The 19,978-nt window shown below is 44.1% G+C and overlaps 1 protein-coding gene across 2 annotated transcripts in view; it reads right to left on the minus strand.

The window, feature by feature from the left end:
- Positions 1-382: 382 nt before the first annotated feature.
- TECRL (trans-2,3-enoyl-CoA reductase like) overlaps positions 383-19,978 on the minus strand; it is a 33,531-nt gene continuing 13,935 nt past the window's right edge. The window contains exons 5-12 of one of the 2 annotated variants that reach the window (XM_063116538.1): positions 17,420-17,535; positions 14,061-14,166; positions 10,578-10,650; positions 9,067-9,110; positions 7,099-7,156; positions 5,353-5,438; positions 3,163-3,208; positions 383-591 (exon numbers count right to left, since the gene is read on the minus strand). In XM_063116538.1, coding sequence (XP_062972608.1) covers positions 464-591; positions 3,163-3,208; positions 5,353-5,438; positions 7,099-7,156; positions 9,067-9,110; positions 10,578-10,650; positions 14,061-14,166; positions 17,420-17,535 — 657 coding nt within the window. In that variant the 3' untranslated portion in view covers positions 383-463. The remainder of the gene's footprint in view (positions 592-3,162; positions 3,209-5,352; positions 5,439-7,098; positions 7,157-9,066; positions 9,111-10,577; positions 10,651-14,060; positions 14,167-17,419; positions 17,536-19,978) is intronic. The other variant, XM_063116547.1, reaches the window with a different exon arrangement.

Raw genomic sequence — 19,978 nt, forward strand, 5'->3', positions numbered from 1 at the left:
TACGTTCCAGTGTCTTCCATGTAGCTGTGCATCAGATTCCAGCCTTTGCTGATTAATTCAAACTGAGAATTTTAAAAGCAGTTAGCAATGTGACTTGGAGCTTTGCCAGGATTGTGTACTTTGACTTGTAGTTTCTCTTGAAGTTGTCAGGCAGTATATAGTAGTTCCCAGCACCTGCTAACAAGGACCCTTTTGAGTTCAGTGCCAAGGAATGAACCTCTGACCTTCTGTGTGTAGAGATGGGCTCTTCCACTCAGCTATAGCTGAACAGCTACAGCTTTACTGAAGTAGTTCTTTGGATCCTGGCTCTGATATTCCTTTTAGGGAGGAGGTGAGGCAGCAGGCTAAATGTGGGTGTGTTTGAAAGCAATGGTCTATTCTATTGTACCCCTCTTACACAGCTGAAGGAATCTAATCACTTGCTTCCAATAGGATAGCCCCCAGCGGTCATTCCTGTTTGGGGTTACAATATAAATGGGATCATAGCTGTTTTCCTCCACCTATATGTAGTACACCTCTTCAGGTAGAGTTGGTGCTTCTTCCGGGCCCACTGTGCCATCTGGATTGCCATCAGGAATGCAAAAACACCAGCTGGAGAAGAGGGAAAAGATTGCTAGTCTATGGAGATCAAATGCAGCATGCCAGAATGGCTACTCCCACCACACCCTCTGCAATAGGGATGAAGAACCTGTGGCCCTCCAGATGTTTCTGGACTACAACTTCCATCACTCTTGACCAAAGGCCATGGAGACTGTGGCTGATGGGAATTGAAGTCAAACAATATCTGAAGAGCTAAGCATTCCCCATCCATGCTCTAAATAAGGCAGACAGCATGAAACACAGCATAATGTATTTATTTTAAGGTTGGGACAGAGTTTTGCCCCGCACCAGAATCTGTATGTGAATTCCAGCCTCCAAAGGGGATATAAAAGCAGTTTGGGGAGTTGGCTAAGGACCTGCTGCTTTTCAGTGGGGTGTGGACCTGCCCTAGAAATTATCACATGCCTCAATTGGCTGATGTAGAACAAAAACACTAGGATTTCCTATATTTTGATCTGACTTCAAAAATGGTGGTAGCAATTGCCTTCCATGCTTGTCACAAGCCAACTGGAGGCTTGAGTTCAAGCTCTCTTCAATCAGGTCATCTGATAGCTGTTCTGGGGAGGGGAGTCTCCTCCCTCAAGTCAAGATGCTCCTTAAGTAGAGCTCTGATGGTAGTTGGGGGACCAAGTGCCATCTCAACTGGGATTACTGGGAGCTGGATGGCAGGCAGCTCCCACCAACCTGTTTTGTCCTCTTTCTCCTTCCCTTGGGGCAAAAATATAGGAAAGTAGCAGAAGGTGGGGAGGAGCTCTGGCTCATTGGTAGAGCACATGCACAAGGTCCCAAATGCAACTCTCAGCTTCTTCAGGTAGGGCCAGGAAGGGATTCTGCCTGAAACTTTGGAGAGCCACTGCAACTCAGTGTGGACAACACTGAGCTAGGTGGACCCATGGTCTGACAAAGTGTAAGGAAGCTTCCTAAGGTCCCCATGCCCTTCTTCCCTGTTTTGGAGCATGTTAGGTGGGGTGGGGTGGCACCACCTTCTGGGCTGCATTAGACCCACCTCCTCACATCCATATCTCTGCACGGAAGCCCTGAAATCCAAAAGGGAGAAGGAAAAAAACAGTCCCTCCTACTTATCTCGTGTGGCACAGAGTGGTAAGTGGCAGTTCTCAGGTCGACTCAGCCTTCCATCCTTCCGAGGTTGGTAAAATGAGTACCCAGCTAGCTGGGGGAAAGGTAACCGCGACTGGGGAAGGCCATGGCAAACCACCCCGCTTCAAAGTCTGCCAAGAAAACGTCAGCGAAAGCAGGCGTCCCTCTAGGAGTCAGCAATGACTCAAGTGCTTGACGAGAGGTTCCTTTCCTTTCCTCCTACTTATCTAGTTGAGAACTTCAGGTACAAAGGAGGCTCTAGCACACTTCAAAGGCTGTGATAACTCATATCACATCCAAAGGATGCTAATCCAATGATGGATCTTTTGTTTTACACCACCACCAACACACACACACACAGATACACACACTGGATCAGAAACTCAACTGGAATTCTAGAAGCCATTCTAGCTTCCACGATCCATGCTGAAGTTTTGACAGAGCAGAATGAAATAATTCCACTGCTGTCCCAGTACCACCAACTGAATTGAGCTATGCAAACATTAGTAGTAGTAATTTATTAATGCTTAGGCCATAGGCCATTTGAATACAAAATAGATACACTATGAAGGAACAACAATATAAAAATACTACATATAATCCCAAACAGATCATACATAATAAAAGAATAAAATTCAATACAATCAAAAGCATAATTGGAATATAAAATTTGTAGTTAAATAAGAGCATTTCCAGCACAGTCAACTGCAATCTCAGTAATAAATCTTGCCCGAATGTTCATTGCTGCCAGGGCAAAAAGAGATACTTTGTGCGTTACCCTAGAGTCAGTGTCAGACGGGAGAGAGAAAATCTTTTCTGAAGTGGTATTGAAGCGTAGTTGATACAGAATAGATTCCAAAAATTTAGTTCTTGGTTCAGAGTATAAAGAACAGAAGAGCAAATAATGAGGCAGGTCCTCAATTTCTGGGCCCCCACAAATGCACAGACGGAGGGCCAAAGGGGTGCGCTGATATCTGCCATCCATCACAGCTGTAGGCATAGTTTGAAAACGGAGGGCTGTAAATGCTTGTCTAAGCTTTGGGGATGTAAGCTTTACCAGGTAAACAGCCCTTTGGTGGTCAAATTTATAAAGCCTATACCATTTTGAAAATTTGGAATTGTTAACGGCTTGTCTGTCCAGCCGAGCGCCATAGTTAAAAATATATTCCTGAAGTTTCTCCTTTGAGTTCAAGACAGAAAAGTTGTCAAGAAGAGCAGGATACAAGCGATGCAAACATAGCTCAGTTCAGTCAATTGATTAAATGGCAGTTGAGCAAGTTAAAAAATTGAATTGTTTGACAATCTGAATAGCTCTATTGCTCTCAAGAGACCAGCAGAAGTCAATTCTAACCATGCTGACCATATTCCTAAGGCAGGTTCGGGGGGAAGAGGGGCGGAGCCAGCTTATTCAGCGTTCTCCGTTATAGCAATAATTTGCTCATCTATTTAATGGCGTGCTCTTACCTGGCAGAGTTTGCGTCATCACTGTAAAGCTCACCCAACAGCCAATCTGTTGCAAAGAAAGAAAGAAAGAAACCCCAATCATCACACTTAAATATAAACACCTAGCTGCCTTAGACTATCCCGATTAGCTAGGTCACAGCCAGACTCAAAACCAACTTTCCAAGGGTCCTTCACAGTTGCTTCTCCCAGCAGTAACAGACCTATCATTCATAGCTTTATCCCATGTACCCATTTCCCTCGAATTATCCTCATAGCGTAAAGCTGTCATTGTTGTTAGTTAAATCACACCCTGGGTGGCGGTGCTCCTAAGATCCTTCGCATGCCAAGAAAAGAGTTTAAGGGGGGAAATGTAAAAAATCAACAGATGACCCAATCCGATTCAAATTTGGTATGCTCAAAGCCTTCATTCATATTTATTACTGTGCCAATTTTGATGTCTTTATCTTTAAAACTTACACAGATGTAAGCATTTGTTTAATTTTTAGTTTAAACATATCAAATCATCCTCTTGCGCCCCCAGTGGCCTCTCAGAGAACAACAAAAGATTTGCTCTTAAAGGGGTAGTAAATAGGACGGTTCTTTTGGCTAAGAAGCACAATTAAAGCAGGATGCATGGGAGTCAAAGCAGATTATAAGCAGTCAAAGCAGATTATAAACTGAAAAATTCGGAGACTTTTGCATGCAATTCACAGTGATTGCACAGTATAACGCTGGTGTGATAAAGCTACAAGTGTACATAAGCAATTCGCTTCCCCAAGCGGGAATGCAGTGGCAGGTGGTTAAGCCAAACTGCTCACCTGAGAGTACAGAGATGGGAGGAGACTCACGGAAAAAGCTGAAGCAGAATCCTCTGAGGCCAAGTGTTAAAGTAGGGTGACCCTATGAAAAGGAGGACAGGGCTCCTGTATCTTTAACAGTTGTATTGAAAGGGGAATTTCAGCAGGAGTCTTTTTTATATATGAAGAACCTGGTGAAATTCCCTCTTCATCACAACAGTTAAAGCTGCAGTATAGCTCTTGCAGCTTTAACAGTTGTCCATACTCTGGTAACCTCCAAATTAGATTACTGCAACGCCCTCTACATGGCCTACTCTGAGGGAAGCTCGGAGGGTGACAACAAAGGAGAGGGCCTTTTCGGTGGTGGCCCCGACTGTGGAATGATCTCCCAGATGAGGCTCGCCTGGTGCCAACGCTGCTATCTTTCAGGCGCCAGGTCAAGACTTTTCTCTTCTCCTAGGCATTTAATAGTTTTTAATGGACCCCAGAACTGTTGTTTTAAATAGATAATGTTGTTTTTATGTTGTTGTCTATAAGTTTCTGGTTTTTTAAAAAAAAAAATTGTATACTTTTTTAATGTTTACTGTTTTTAACTGTTGAAAACCACCCAAAGATTTTCAGCTGTGGAGCGGTATATAAATGTATTATTATTATTATTATTTATTTATATAGCACCATCAATGTACATGGTGCTGTACAGATTACACAGTAAATAGCAAGACCCTGCCGCATAGGCTTACAATCTAATAAAGTTGTAGTAAACAATAAGGAGGGAAAGAGAATGCAAACAGGCACAGGGAAGTGTAAACAGGCACCGGGTAGGGTGAGGCTAACAGTATAGAGTCAGAACAAACTCAATATTTAAAAGCTATAGGGAAAAGAAAAGTTTTTAGCTGAGTTTTAAATAAATAAATAAATAATTGTGATGAAGAGGAAATTTCACCAGGTGCGACATGCATACAAATGACACCTGCTGAAATTCCCTTTTCTATGCAACTGTTAAAGATGCAGGAGCCCTGTCCTCCTTTTCATATGGTCATCCTAGTTAAAGGGGCAGCACTAGAAAATTACGGGGTCTGATATATGAAGGGAGGAGGGCCTGGTGCTTCACCTCAGAACCCAGATTGTCATTTTATTTGGCATTTTTGCTGTGGCCATGAATTCCTGGTCTCACACAAGCAAAATGTGTATCACCCCCTGAGCTAAGCCCTCTTTTGTAAAATAAACTCATTCAAATGCCTTTTCAAAGGCGGCTCTGCTGGAAGCCAGGGCTGAGATCCTAGATCAAAGCAAAGATCTTTGTAATACTAAAATCGGATATACGAGAGAGCTCAGATCTAACAAGACTGCAACAATGTAGCACCTCGACACCACTTGCTTAATTTGCTGACAGGGTGAGTAGAAAAAAGAATACCTCATAAGTGTAATTTGGGCACGAAACCAATGTAAACAGCCATGTGAAAGGGTTGATTGATGGACTTGGGAAAGAGGTTTTATTTCCTTCAGGAAAAGAGAAAAAGCCAATATTTCATTATAACAGGTTTAGGAGTTACAAGAGCTTTATTCCATCCTATGAATTTCTGTTATCATTAATGCAGAAGTTATCCTCGGTATAAAATTATTTATGGCCAGGAAATGTTCATACTACAAATGCAAAGCAGCTTCAAATTCACTTCAGTTGTCACGGTTCTCAGCCAAGAACTTCTGGGAACAAGTTCTATGGAAGGACCAACAAACGATTCTCCTCACTTTCTCAATGATACAGTTTTCAGGATTCTGTAAGAGAAACTATGTTATACCTGTTACAAACTGCTTTAAATTGTGTAGTGTAGATGTAAAGTAACACACATACATACATACATCAATATTGGAAACTGGCAATGAAATAATTGTAGCATTCATAGAATCATAGAATAGCAGAGTTGGAAGGGGCCTACAAGGCCATCGAGTCCAACCCCCTGCTCAATGCAGGAATCCACCCTAAAGCATCCCTGACAGATGGTTGTCCAGCTGCCTCTTGAAGGCCTCTAGTGTGGGAGAGCCCACAACCTCCCTAGGTAACTGATTCCATTGTCGTACTGCTCTAACAGTCAGGAAGTTTTTCCTGATGTCCAGCTGGAATCTGGCTTCCTTTAACTTGAGCCCGTTATTCCGTGTCCTGCACTCTGGGAGGATCGAGAAGAGATCCTGGCCCTCCTCTGTGTGACAACCTTTTAAGTATTTGAAGAGTGTTCTCATATCTCCCCTCAGTCTTCTCTTCTCCAGGCTAAACATGCCCAGTTCTTTCAGCCTCTCTTCATAGGGCTTTGTTTCCAGACCCCTGATCATCCTGGTTGCCCTCCTCTGAACACGCTCCAGCTTGTCTGCGTCCTTCTTGAATTGTGGAGCCCTGAACTGGACGCAATACTCTAGATGAGGCCTGACCAGGGCTGAATAGAGAGGAACCAGGACCTCCTGTGACTTGGAAGCTATACTTCTATTAATGCAGCCCAAAAGCACTTTAAAGCAGTAGTGTAGATCCTGCCAGGGGCTTATTCTCCAATCTGCCCTTTTCTCTGCACAGCGTTGTGAAAGAGAGCCTCTCTCAACACTGCATAGGAGAAATTATCCTGTCAGCTGATCTGCATGGGAAATGTGTGTGTGCGTGTGTGTGTGTGTTTGTGTTTGAATGGACTGTGGGTGTGTTAATGGGATGTGTCTGTGCGGGTTTGTGAATGTCTCAGTATGGGACTCCACCTACACTGAGTTGTGGCTCCACCCACATCTGATATGTCCCAGCCCAATTTAGCCCTTGGACCAAAAATGGTTTCCATCCCCATCGTATTCTAGAGGGTGGTGAAGTTGGGCATTTGCTGGGTGCCCCAGATCAACAAAAGGCCCACCAACCCAACACCACCACCATTCTCACTTTATATAAAGAAATCCAAGAAAATGATTCTTTTTTTTTAAAAAAAAAAAAAACCCTACCATATTAAAACCAGAGGTAAGACTATTTCATGTTGGCTCAAGCTCCACAAAGGTGAGAAATTGGAAGCTTAGGTGAATGCTTTCACAGTTGTGCCCCTGGATCAGTGATGATGTTGTGCAATGTCACAAATTGTGCTAGACAGATGGTTAAGAAAAATGTCACAGGTAAGCCAGTGAAAAATGAACTACAAACCTGATTGATTTTGATGGACTAAAGAAACGTTGATAAAATGATTCCCAGCTTCACACACCTGCAAAACATTTGATTTGTTTTTTCTTAGATTTTCACAATGTAATTATACCACTGTATATTTCGCTGGCGGGCCCTAGTGTGGTGGTGAAGATTTAGATCAGCCAATGAAAATCACAGCAAATTTGCTCTCCACACCCGTAGACAAGGACAGGAGAGCCCCAACCAAGCACATGAACATGGGTTTCAAGGAAAGAAAAGATATTGCTCTCAAAAGACAAATCCCTGCTAATATCCACAAGAGAATGACGTATGCAAATTACCTGATCTATTTCTTGACTCTATGTCTCAATCTTCAGAGCATGAACTTCAAAGTACATCTCTTAGAACAGAGGTGTCAAACCTCTTTTAGCCTGATGGCTTAATTCAATTTTAGAGAGGTTCTCAAGGGCTGCATTCCAGTGGTGGGTGGGGCCAAAGGCAAAGGGGGTAGAGCCAAAAGAGAAGGCATGGGGGCAAGATGCCGAAAATACCAACAGAGTTTAGTTCAAAGCTTTGAATGCCAGTGAAGAAGCCTTAAGGGAGATTTTTCAAAGTTTTAGAACGGAAAACCCCCCAAAAGGCAGGACCCCCCCAATGATTGGCAGTTGGGGAAAGGAGGGGCTTTGGAAGGGAGCATGGCCATCTGGGGAACCCCAGAGGGCCTGATTGGGATCCTAAGGCCTGGGTTTTGACACCGATGCCTTAGATTTCAATAGCATTAGGATTCAAAAATTAAAACTACACCTTCACATCTTGGAGCTCACCAAGGTAGATACAAGCTAACAGTCAAGTATGAACATCAAAGTAAATTGCACCAAATACAAGCTAACAGTCAAGTATAATTGCTGGCCACATGCTTGAAACCCTTCCCCCCCACACACATTTTTACATTTCCAGACAGGCAGCAAAGCCAACAGTTTTATGAATGCTGCTGTCTCTATCTGCTACTGGGCTGTGTTTGGCGCTGTAGGTCACAGGTTGTGCAAGCCTACTCTAGGGTGTAGGGATGAAATTATGGGAGTTACATTTTAAGAGCTAAGGTACAAACAGGCATTCCACTTGTTTGTTTGTTTGTTTTATTGCTAGATATGCTTGGATGTGTTCCGAATCAGGCATTACGTCCCACAAAAGTTCTTCTCTGGGTCAGAATGTAAAAGGAGATTCTGTACATGTGCCATTTACAAAGCTGTGTTTGGCCTGCTTTGTCGATATAAGTGCAAAAGTATGTTCAGTGAGGGAGAACTTTCCATATGAACATCAAAGTAAATTGCACCAAAATTGAAAGAGCCCCCCTTAGTTCATCTGTTTTTTGTCCAAGTTCTGGACACCAATCACAGCTCAGACAATGCTTTATTAAAGCACTCAAACAGTGCATTTTTAAGGCTCCAGGGAACTGTGGTTAAGCTCAGAGATGTACCTGTGCCTGAGGAACAAGGCAGCTCTGTAGTCCTTGAGTTTAGCTATCCAAGTGCATTTTGATTTAACATGAAGGCTTTGTGGAGGAACGTTTTAGAGTGAACACAGGTTATGTGATTAACAATTATAATTTTTGGTGTCACCATATCATAAAAAAAAGCCAATTCCAGTCATATCGAAACTGAACCCCAGGAGAATTTCAGATGGGATGCTTACAAAAATCTCCCCAACTGAAGAGGTGGTCTGCCAGGTGTCTTCACTAGGTCCAAGACACAACATATGGAAGCCACAACCAGGCCTTGCAACGTTCAAGCTCTATGGAGAATTTGACTGTTCCATTCACCTTGTGACTTCTTACAAGAGCCTAGAATTTTACATCCCCTCTCCCAAGATAGTCCGTCATTTGGGTTTACTTTCTCATTTCCTCTTGTGAGAGGATATGCAAAATTAAATGCAAAATTATATTTTCCAATATCATATGTATGATTGTCCCTCCTCCCTGCCCATACATACCAGAAACACAAGGGCAGCAAAAGAAACTTGCTTGTTCCCAAATGCTAGAAAACACAATGAAATCATACATTAGTCTTATGTATGATCTAAAATCTGCTTGGGTCTTTCTTTTGGTAATATAAAGCATTGGCCTTGTTCTGGAAGGAAGCCTCACTCTTCTGGAGCTTTCTATATATCTCTTTACCTCAGGAGCTACGAAAAGTTGGGTCTCAAACATAGACATGAAGCTAGTTCATTTCTACAAGTTTAACTTCATAAAATTTCAACGTAGGAGAACTCCATTACTAGGAGGGGATCTACACTAGTATATGTAATGTTGTTTTTACAGTCATTGAATGTTTTGTTTTTGAATTATTTAAAACGTAGCAGTTTTTAAAACGTTTACTTACTTTTCTCTTTCCATGGGAATGCATTCCTTTTGGCCACACTAAGAAAATAAATCCCTTTGTTCTATTTCCCCGTCCGCCCATTTCCCCTCCCACTTCCTCTTCTCTCCGCTTTAATTGCCCCTCCACCTACAAACAATCCACCAAGAAGCTTCCCAAAAGTAAAACTGGAAGTGGCTGCAAAAAAGAGGCTAGAAAGAAAAAAAACAGCTCCAACTTTGGGCGCGGAAATTACATAAACATGCCCCCCCCCCGGAATGTGATTGGCTAATTAAGAAATACAGGAAACCCATTTAATAAGATGAAATCGGCCACATCATACCAAATAGAATGACTTATTTCAGAGAAGTTCAAAATAAAAACCGGAGAACAGACAACAATAAAAAGTCACAAACTGAACGTCATGTGGCAAAATACTACCAAATGCACACTTAAAAACGGTAAGACACGTTCTTATTTGACTAGTGTAGATTCCCTCTAGGTGTGCTTACAGACAGGGTTATCATATTGCCACAGGTTTCCCGAAGCAGATTGTGCAAACCCATTGCAGAAATACTAATCTGGAGTAATGAGATTAATTTCTTAGATGTCTGTCGGTCACCCAAAAAATTAATTAGAATCCAGATTGGATCAGGCCAGTGGGGGGCAGCCATGTTTTTCTCCCAGCAATGCATCTGGAAGGATGTTACATTGTGACATAACATCCTTCCTGAAATGCATTGTGGAGTGATGTGGCTCCAGATCAGAAGAGCAGTGCAGATGCTGATTCACACAGCAGCCCCCCACCCAGAAAAAAAACCTGTTTTAAAATGGGAAAAAGAGACACCTCTCTGCCTGTTTATTCCTACAAAAGTAAGTCTCCCCCATCCCCAAGAGTTCTGGAATGCTGTCAGCCCGATTGCGGATTGTGGGCTTCTTTGTCCCCTCCCTTTTGGTCCCCATCACCACTGCTGTGAATGTGCCAAAAAAGTTTCATCTGAAAATTTCAGTGCAGCTGGTTGATCTATCATAGAATCATAGAATAGCAGAGTTGGAAGGGGCCTACAAGGCCATCGAGTCCAACCCCCTGCTCAATGCAGGAATCCACCCTAAAGCATCCCTGAAAAGGAAAGCATCTCTACTTACATGGAGGAGTGTACTGTGGGTGATTGATGTAGTAAGCGATCCAAGAAGTGAATCCCCAATAAAAAGTACAACCCTGTAATATAAATACAAATAGAGTGGATATAATATCAAAATCAATTACTGTCTCCAAAGCATTTGGCATAACAGGAAACATAATGTTTTCAATAATAATAATAATAATAATAATAATAATAATAATAATAATAATAATAATAATGGTATGCAAATGCCTTGGAGGAGGCCAAAATCCAAAGCAAGGTATTTCTGAGATATTTAGACTAGGGCTGTGCACGGACGCCCCTCCCCCCCGCGATCCGCTTGATGGCCTGATCCAGAAAATCTGGATCGGGCCCGATTCTCTTCGCGCTGCTCCGCTGGTCCCCCGCTCTGCTCTGCGGAGCGAGATCCGGCTTCACCGCCGTCGCCGCATGGGCGGCGGCAGTGGCAGTACCGCCAAGTAAGCCACCCCCTTACCTGCGCCCATCATCGCGAGCTTCATTTGAGGCCCTGGCTTGAAGCCGGAAGAGGCCTTGGCCTTCATTTCTGGCTTCAACCGGGGCCTCAATTGAAGCCTGCGACGGACACAGGTAAGGCTCCCTCCTCCCTGCCCCCTTGCCTGGCTCCGCTGCTGCTGCATGGATGGTGGCGCCGGCAGCACCAGGTAGGCCAACTCCCCTGTCCCCTTACCTGCATCTGTGGCGGGTTTCAATTGCGGCCCCGGCTTCAAGTGGAAGAGAAGGCCGCGGCCTCTTCCGCTTGAAGCCGGGACCTCAATTGAAGCCCACCACGGATGCAGGTAAGTCTCCCTCCTCACTGCCCCCTTACCAGGCTCCATCGCTGTCACTGCAGGGACTGCGGTGGCGCCAGTTGAGGCCCACTCCCCCCCCACTTACTTGCATCCGGAGCTCCAGATTGAGGCCATCCTCTTTGCCTCAATCCACAGCTCCCCCGACTCTCTTTGCCTCCGCCTTTTCCGGAGGCGAATCAGGCTGCCTCGCTCCTGCCTCTCTGAACCGAAGAGAAGAGGAGCACAGCCCTAATTTAGACCATCTCTGAATCCTGGATGACATGGTTCCAAAGCAGTCTAAAGTGAAGTGGACCAGTCCCTAGACTTCAGACCCAGCTCAGAGGTCTTCTTTGTGGCCCAATACTACAAGCTCTTTGTAAATGGACAATGTCAGGAAGGGAAAAGAAGGCAGGCAATTTGGGAAGGATGTTACTAGGGCTCTATTTTTTTTTACTTCCAGTCATAGTGGTTTGGGGAGGGAATAGAAAGAACATGCCAGAAACTGTTTCAGTGACTTCAAGGATTTCTCTTCTCCTTGTTGAATGTGCTAGCAGAGGTGATCCTCCAATGGGGAAAAAATAGAAAGATTTTGGATGAAAAATTATGGTTACATTCCACGAACATCTCTTTGGTGGATGTTTTTCCCTCTCCCCGCCCACACACAGTTGGCTTAAATAATTACCTCTACCGTAGAGCACCCCCATCCATTATTTAATACCCTGTTCTTTCTAAATAGAACGAAAATTGCATATACTGAGATATCAGGGCAGCACGGTTACTAACAGGGACTGGCCGACGAGACCACATCACGCCAGTCCTTTTCCAGCTTCATTGGCTGCCAGTCCAGGTCCGGGCCTGATTCAAAGTGCTGGTATTGACATTTAAAGCCCTAAACGGCTTGGGGCCAGGCTATCTGAAGGAACGCCTCCTCTCGTATGTACCTGCCCAGACCCTAAGGTCATCCTCAGGGGTCCTTCTCCGTGAGCCCCTGCCAAAGGAAGTGAGGCAGGTGGCTCCCAGGAGGAGGGCCTTCTCTGCTGTGGCACCCCGGCTGTGGAATGAGCTCCCTAAGGAGGTTTGCTTGGCACCTACATTATATGCTTTTAGACGACCTTTTTATTCTCCCAGCATTTTAACAGTCTATAAATAAATTTTAACTTGGTGTTTTAAATTTCTAATTTTGCATTGCAGCTGTTTTTATCTGGTTGAGCTTTTATATTGTATTTTATATTATGGTTTTATACTGTTGTTTTATACTTTGAATGTTTTTAATTTTTGTGAACCTCCCGGAGATCTCCGGCTATTGGGCGGTATAGAAATGCAATAAATAAATAATAAGTAATAATAAATAAATAATAATGTCAAAACCAATTGTCGCCCCCAGCATCTGTTGTTACGGTTACCAACTTCCTAAGTATAGTGACTCGAAATCCATGGAACAAACATAGAATATAAATTAATAATAAACAAATAAATATTGTATATTTATATATATATACACACATACAACAAGCACATTTGTTGGACTGGCTTCGATATTTTTGGCCAGGATGTAGATTTACCAGTCAAAGTAATCAAAATAATGGATGGTTGGCAAGTATCAACAATAATGATTTTTCATTAGCTCCTAACATTTAGCTATTACTATTTTAATGTTCATTAAGCACCACAGCCTGTTTATATAAAACATTGCTCTTAGCAGCTATCTAAGGCTGCCCAATGGCATTACTCTCCCTCCCTCTCCTCCTCAACTTTCTACCTCTTTCTTGGTTTTAAAGGTCATTGCTAAAACTGAAATACAAACGCTATATATCTGATGGCATCTGCTAAACCAAATACGATGACATGTACTTATTTGATATTTAAGACCTCTTGCTATCCCTGTAATGTAGGCCACTCATAGTGGCTTTTAGGAGAGGCTGTACTTCTCTGTCAAATCGTTGGCAAGAGTAACTCGCATAGTGGTTCCGTCAAACAGTTGGGACTGTATTTATTTACCTCCCTTGAGACTGACGTGTTACATGCCTTTGGCATACTGTATGATGCTTTGAACTGGAGTCTTTAAAAAACCAGGCAAGTATGGTGCAGTGGTTATAATGCTAGACTAGGGCAGATCCTACACCAAGCAGGATATAACACTTTGAAAGCAGTATATGGAATATGTCATGGCCCCCAACAGTGGTCAGTGCACTTCAATCCCGTTATAAAGCAGTAGTGCAGACCCTGCCTACGATTAAGGAGACCAAGGTTCAATTTTATTCATTTATAGTGGTTTGGACCCAGATTTAGGTGTGTGCAACTGGGCTGGCAGAAGCCCTCTCCTCAATGTAGCACCCCACTGGCCCCCTAAAAATGCTACACAGAGGGACCCTACTGAATGGGGTGAACTGTGGTGCAGGCAAAATCAGAAGAGGCGTCTTAGGTGGGTAGAGCTCTTCCATTTCCAGAAGGCAAATTATAGACCCAGTGCAGTATTTATAAGCCATCCTACCACAAAGTTCTTTGGATTGCTCTTGACATATTCCCACTTAGTCATGAAACTCAGCGGATTACCTTGGGCCCATCACATATTGTTATGAGGATAAAATGAGTGGACCTGGAAGGGCAGGGTATAAAAGCAATAAATACATTAATATTTTTTTTTCTTTTTTTGCTTATTCAACTCTACAGTGTAATATTTCACATATGACAGTCACCTTGATCATATTCTTCAGGGGTGTATGCCCTTCCGAAATCTTATGGACAAAGAGTGTCTCCAGAAGATGTCTGATATAGTGCAAACAATGGCAGATGCAGGCCAAACTGCAGAAATGACCCCAAAAGAAGGAAGTAAAGATGACAACAATTATTATTATAATGCTAACAGGGTTGCTGTAAAAATGACCAAGATAATGTATATAAATCACTAACTCTCTAAAATGCTAAGTGTTAATCTTAGATGAAGCAACTTTATCCAGAGCAAAACAGAAAAATTCGGCCAGGGTTCATCTTAAGATCTTTCTATTTGACAAGGGAAACTACTACTACTACTCACCCCAAAACCCAGTGGGGCAGTCCATACACACTTAAGATGAGGTGTAACAACCACCCTGCTGATGTGGTTCATCATATTTTACTAACATAGTAAGTCAGGATGGTACATCACATTAGCGCACAATGGTATGTTAACATTCCTGTTTGTAATACAGCATTGATATGTAGATTTCTGAAGCAGGGGTTCTCAAAGTGTGGATATAGCCACAATGTATAATTGTGGCTATATCACAGATATAGCCACAGTTATAGTCAAAGCATAGACAATAGCCCCAGGGCCTTGCTAGACCCAGTCGAAAATCCGTGGAGAGGAGGGGAGAACTCGCGTTATGACTAACGCGAGATCTTGCCCTTATGCACATGTGAGCCACGACGAGCTCTGGAGGAGAGCCATTGCGGCCGCCATTTTTTTATATTTTTAAAGCGGCAGCAGCAGCACAGGGGCCAGGAAAGGTAAGTGGTGTTTTTATTTTTTAAAAAAATATTCTTCCCCCCCTGTCCCCGATCTCATCGCCCTGGCCCCCTTCTCCTTCCCTCCCATCCACCATGTCTGATGCCCCCCCTGCCCGATCGCCCACCTCCGTGCCATGCCTGCCCGATCACCCGCCCGCCATGTCCGATGCCCCCTCCACCCCCCTGTCCGTGATCTCCCCACCCTGGCTCTGTTCTTCCCCCCATCTCTACGGCTGGGTCCGCTCTTTCCCCCCCAGCTCCCAGCTCCCCCCTGTGATTTCTCTCCCCAGCCTGATGGGCACAGGACCTGAGGCCAGGACTGTGGGAAGAACTGCACTACAAGCGGTTCTGGTTAGCACGGTGCCAGGGCGGCTTGAGCCCTGGCTGAGGCCGGGATCCCCTGTGCAACATCTGGATGCACAGGGACGAGCACGGGCCTCACACCGCGCTAACCCCTGGTCTAGCAACGGCCTCAGTTTTCAAAGATGATTGTTTGCACGAGTGCAGGTAGAAAAACAGTTGTGAAGGGTCTGGGATGGGGTGGTACATGTCCCACCCCACAATTTATTTTAATTATTAAAGACTCTTTTCTTTTTTCATGGGACCAGTAAAAGAGCCCAGTGGTCATTAATGTGTGCTAAACTGTTTAATGGACACAAACATCACCTCCCACACCTCCAAATTTATTTATGAATTCTATGCTGTATTTGTATTTGTAAATGAAAATGAAATGAAATATGTGAGGACGTTAATTCGCTCAAGGGCATGTGGATCTAGCAGATGAAAACATGTCAACGAAAGGACAGCGAGGCTGTCTGGGTGCCAGAGGGAACACTCCATTCCTTGCGCTTATATTGCAGAATGAAAATGCGCTTATAACTGAAAGGTCACTTTTTATGTTTACTGTAAAGCAAAGGTGTGTGAGAATTTCACAGAGGGCAGAATATAGCTTGGAAACACTGAGGAAATAAATGCATACCAGAAACAGACGGTTTATTCCATTTTAGCTGTTACGGTTTTCCACTCCCCAAATCCCAAATGCTGTAGTTTGGAGAGGATACGGAGAACTCTGCCGTGACGCCTGGGGCCTCCCACACACAACTACAGCGTTTGGGGAGAAGGAAGACTGGTAACTCCACCTACCTCTGGGTGCAATGGCTTTTTTCTTCCAGTTTACACTAAGATGCTGTAGGACAGGGGTCCCCAATGCCATGGTGCCCACAAAGCTTTTCACTCCCTGCCCCCTTCAAAAAATGTTTTAAATAAAAGCCTTGGAAAATGCTAGGGTGGTTTTCTTCCACTCCCTTTCTAGCCTCACTATTCCTGCCCCTTCACCACCACTGCCTCTTTACCTCACTGTTTCTCCTCCTTTTGTCCTCTAGCCTTGTTCTTTTTCCAGCCCTTTGACTTGTTTTTCCACCTTCTCTCCCAGCCTGCGGCCGCACTATTCCCGTCCACCTCTTTAGTTCACTGGTTTTCCTCCTCTTAGCCTTTAGCCTTGCCCCTTCTCTCCCACTTTGCCTTGCTGTTTCCCCCTGCCTCTGGCTTCTCTAGTTCTGTCCCCATCCCTTTACCTTGCTGCTTCTGTCCCCTCCCAGCTTTTTGCCTCACTATTTCTCGCCCCCTCCCACACACCTTTCTAGCCCATTTTTAACTACCCAGCCCCTCATGGCAGCCATTATGTGTCTATGACAGCCATTTTATTGTGGTGCCCACAGCAGTTTCTCAAGTTCCCAAATATGCCCCCAAACATATAGAATACATTGGACTAATTTCCGTTGGATGAGAACCATTATTTCTTATTAATAAAGCATTGCCCTATCTCTCACTGTTGCAATGGAAACGCCTCTAATAATAAGCACAGTGTCTAAGGCAGCCTTCCCCAACCTGCTGCCCTCCAGATGTTCTGGATTACCAGCCTCAACATTCCTAAACATTCACCATGCTCGGTGGGGCTGATGGGAGTTGAAATCAAAAGCATCTGGAGGAGGCCAGGCTGGGTAAGTCTGATCTAAGTAGGGTTTGGTGTGCTCAGCCTTTGCCCTCCAGAAAGTGCGCAATTACCCTGGCATTATGCACTTCCCAGAAAGCACACTTTGCTGCTCTCCACCAATAGGGGCCTTAAAGTCCCTGTTAAGGCCACCATGGCGGGGGGGGGGAGGCTGGAGAAAGTGCATATTTTTCCCCACTGCGTTAATGGTGGCTGCCATTAATGTAGTGGGGGGAAAGGGCTGTTGCAACCCAGAAGTCAGGGCTGACCGGCGCCCGAGCATTCTTGAAGGCTTGAGAGCATTCAGGACGGAAGAATGTAGGCTGTGTTTTCAGGGCAGTGAAAATATATTCCGACCAACTCCATTGAACATAGGTTAACTGGGGCCTTAGCTAGACCTAAGGTTTATCCTGGGATTGTCCCAGGGTCATCCCTGTTCATGTAAATGACACACAGGATATCCCGGGAGCAGGCAGGGACAATCCTGTGATAAACCTTAGGTCTAGTTAAGGCCTCAGTCTGCTCTCTAAGAGAAGACAGAGATAACCTATGCGAGAAGTGCAGATTATTCTTACTCACTGAACTACAGGATGGCGTAAACTTCTTGTGGTCTCCTTTGCATCATAAATACTTGAGAGTCGAAGGTAAAAGAGTAGATAGATTAGAAGAGGGCCAGTATATTCGGTTAGGAAAACCTGGAAGGAGAAGAAGGAGAACAAGGTGTCTATAACTAATGGGATCAACAGATTAAAAAAACTAAACAAAAAACAAAGACAGCCATTCTGGTCCATAAGTAAAAGTAATAAATAAATCTAAACTCCAGGGGTGGGGAGATTGAAAATCCACACTGAGATAATGTAGGGTGACCAACTGTCAGGATTTCCCCGGATTTGTCCTGGTTTTTGTTCTTTCCATGGTGTCAGGGGGGATTTTCTATAATTTTCAATAATGTCCTGGAATGACACACCTTCCCCTTTAAGGCTGCCATTAGCATGGCAGGAGGGAGTGACATGCTTTCTTGAGGCACATCATTCCCCCACCCCGAGCTCCAATTGAGGTCTTAAAGGGGAAAGTGGGTCATTCGTGGACATTATAGAAAAGGCCCCAATTGGAGTGGATGGTGGTGGTGCAGAATGAAATCCTTTCCCCTCCTCCACTCCAATCGGGTTCTTTAAGGTGGCGGCGGAATAACGTACTTTCTGCAGGACTCAGAAAGCTGCTTCCCCACACACACACTAGGTGTCCTCTTTTTTGGTTTCCCAAATATGGTCACCCTAGATAATGCCTTTATGGGGACCAACCAAAATGCCACGAAAGATTGAGGAAGCTTTTGAGATCTCTAGAACTCTTCATCAGACTAGGTGACGTAAAAATCAGGAGATGGAGAAAACAGAAAAGATCCAAAAGGAGGCCAGAGCTTTCTTGCTTTCGTCTTCATCCCCTCCCTCTTATACAACCGCACCTGATGACGAGTTCTGGAGAACCTGAAAGTTTACACAATCTTTTGCAGCATTTTGGTTGGTTCTAATAAACCAATTGTCTAACTGTGGCTTTTGGTACCCCCCACCCCTTGGATTTGGGATCAACATAGCAATAGTTACATTACTGGGTAGCCTTAAAATTGTCAGAGTCCTTTAATCAAAAGCCAGAGTGAAGTGCAATAAACCAATTCTCAAATAGGTTGCAAGGGTTTTAAGAACCCACACAATAAAGGAAGCCTACTGATCTGAGGATTACTGATAATGTATGTCAAACACTTAGACGGTACAAAATAAATGCTATAGAATGCCTTTCCAAACTAGAATCAGCCCTGCATCTTTTTTTTCGCGTTTGCTGAAAACTTTTCTTTTGATGCAAGATCACTACCATTTCCCCCCCAGAAGATCAGGAGAGTCAGCTGGTTGCAAAGGTAATGCAGGAGTGAGAGCACAGCACCTGAAGAAAGGGAAGCACCCCCAGGTTTCCTAGGCAACGAGGCTACTCTCTGAATAGCCAGCACAGCACTGGGAGAGCAAAATGGTAGTGATCATTGTGGCTGACAACAACCACAGAACACTGCATCTGAAAGTAAATTGAGGAGGTCAATTTTGGACAGAGAGCACCATGGGTGAGCTTCTTGCCCGTTGTGGGGGCTGCAAAGAAAGCTGTGAAATTCACAGGTTAGTTTAGGTACAGCTCTAGTTTTCAGGGGGAATGATTGGATTAACACTGCAGATTAATACTTCAGTTTGGGGTGAAATTAATTAGCAAAATTTGGCAATGCCATTGGGAAACTTTGCCATAAGTTAGCCACAGCTAGGCTACTATGATGACAAGCACAGAAAATAAGTAAAATTTGCTTCTTGACATTGGTTAGGGGAGGAAAGGAGTACACAGAAAAAATTAAGTAGCAACAATGAGAAAAACAGCTGCAGCGTATATTATCTAAAGCTCTGGATTTAGTTTCCTGACAGATAAAATTGGAGCATGATGGGTATTCACGAAAGAGCCCAGACCTAACTGATACAAAATGTACTGAATGCCTAGTATGCTTCTGTGTGTCATCTATTTATATATGGCAGAAAGAGAGAAGAGGCAAATGTTTCTCTTCATTCCCAATTCCATGAATACCAGAGATAATCGTCAGACTATAAGCATCATGTGCCAAGATCATTAGTTTGAAGGACTCACCTTACATTGATGGTAGTGACTCAGCATTTCAGCTTGTATTAAAGACATATCCTTGAGTTGTGAGTTCTCAGAGGAGTTCAGGTTAAATCATTCATAGTGGCCCATTCTTTATCTCTGCTTTGTTATCTTAGGCTGCTACAGTGGCCTAATCTTCACCTACAGCCCTTTTGCAAGGGAGCAGGACTTTATAACTGAGCCTGAGATGATATCAGCATTGCCTGGTCGTACACCAGCACTCCAGCGCATTGTCTGTAGTCACTAGTGGACAGAATGCTGGAGACACTGGGCTAGTGGGCTGGACAACTTGTAACCCTCCAGAAGTTTTGGACTTGGCTCTCATCAGCCCAAGCCAGTATATCCAGTGGTGAGGGATGATGGAAGCTGTAGGCCAAAACATCTGGAGGGCCACAAGTTGCCCACCCCTGTTGTGCTGGAAATGGTGGAATCAATGGCCCAATCTAACTTCAC

Source organism: Elgaria multicarinata, chromosome 1, assembly GCF_023053635.1.
Source record: "Elgaria multicarinata webbii isolate HBS135686 ecotype San Diego chromosome 1, rElgMul1.1.pri, whole genome shotgun sequence".
In the NCBI taxonomy this organism is placed as follows: domain Eukaryota; kingdom Metazoa; phylum Chordata; class Lepidosauria; order Squamata; family Anguidae; genus Elgaria; species Elgaria multicarinata.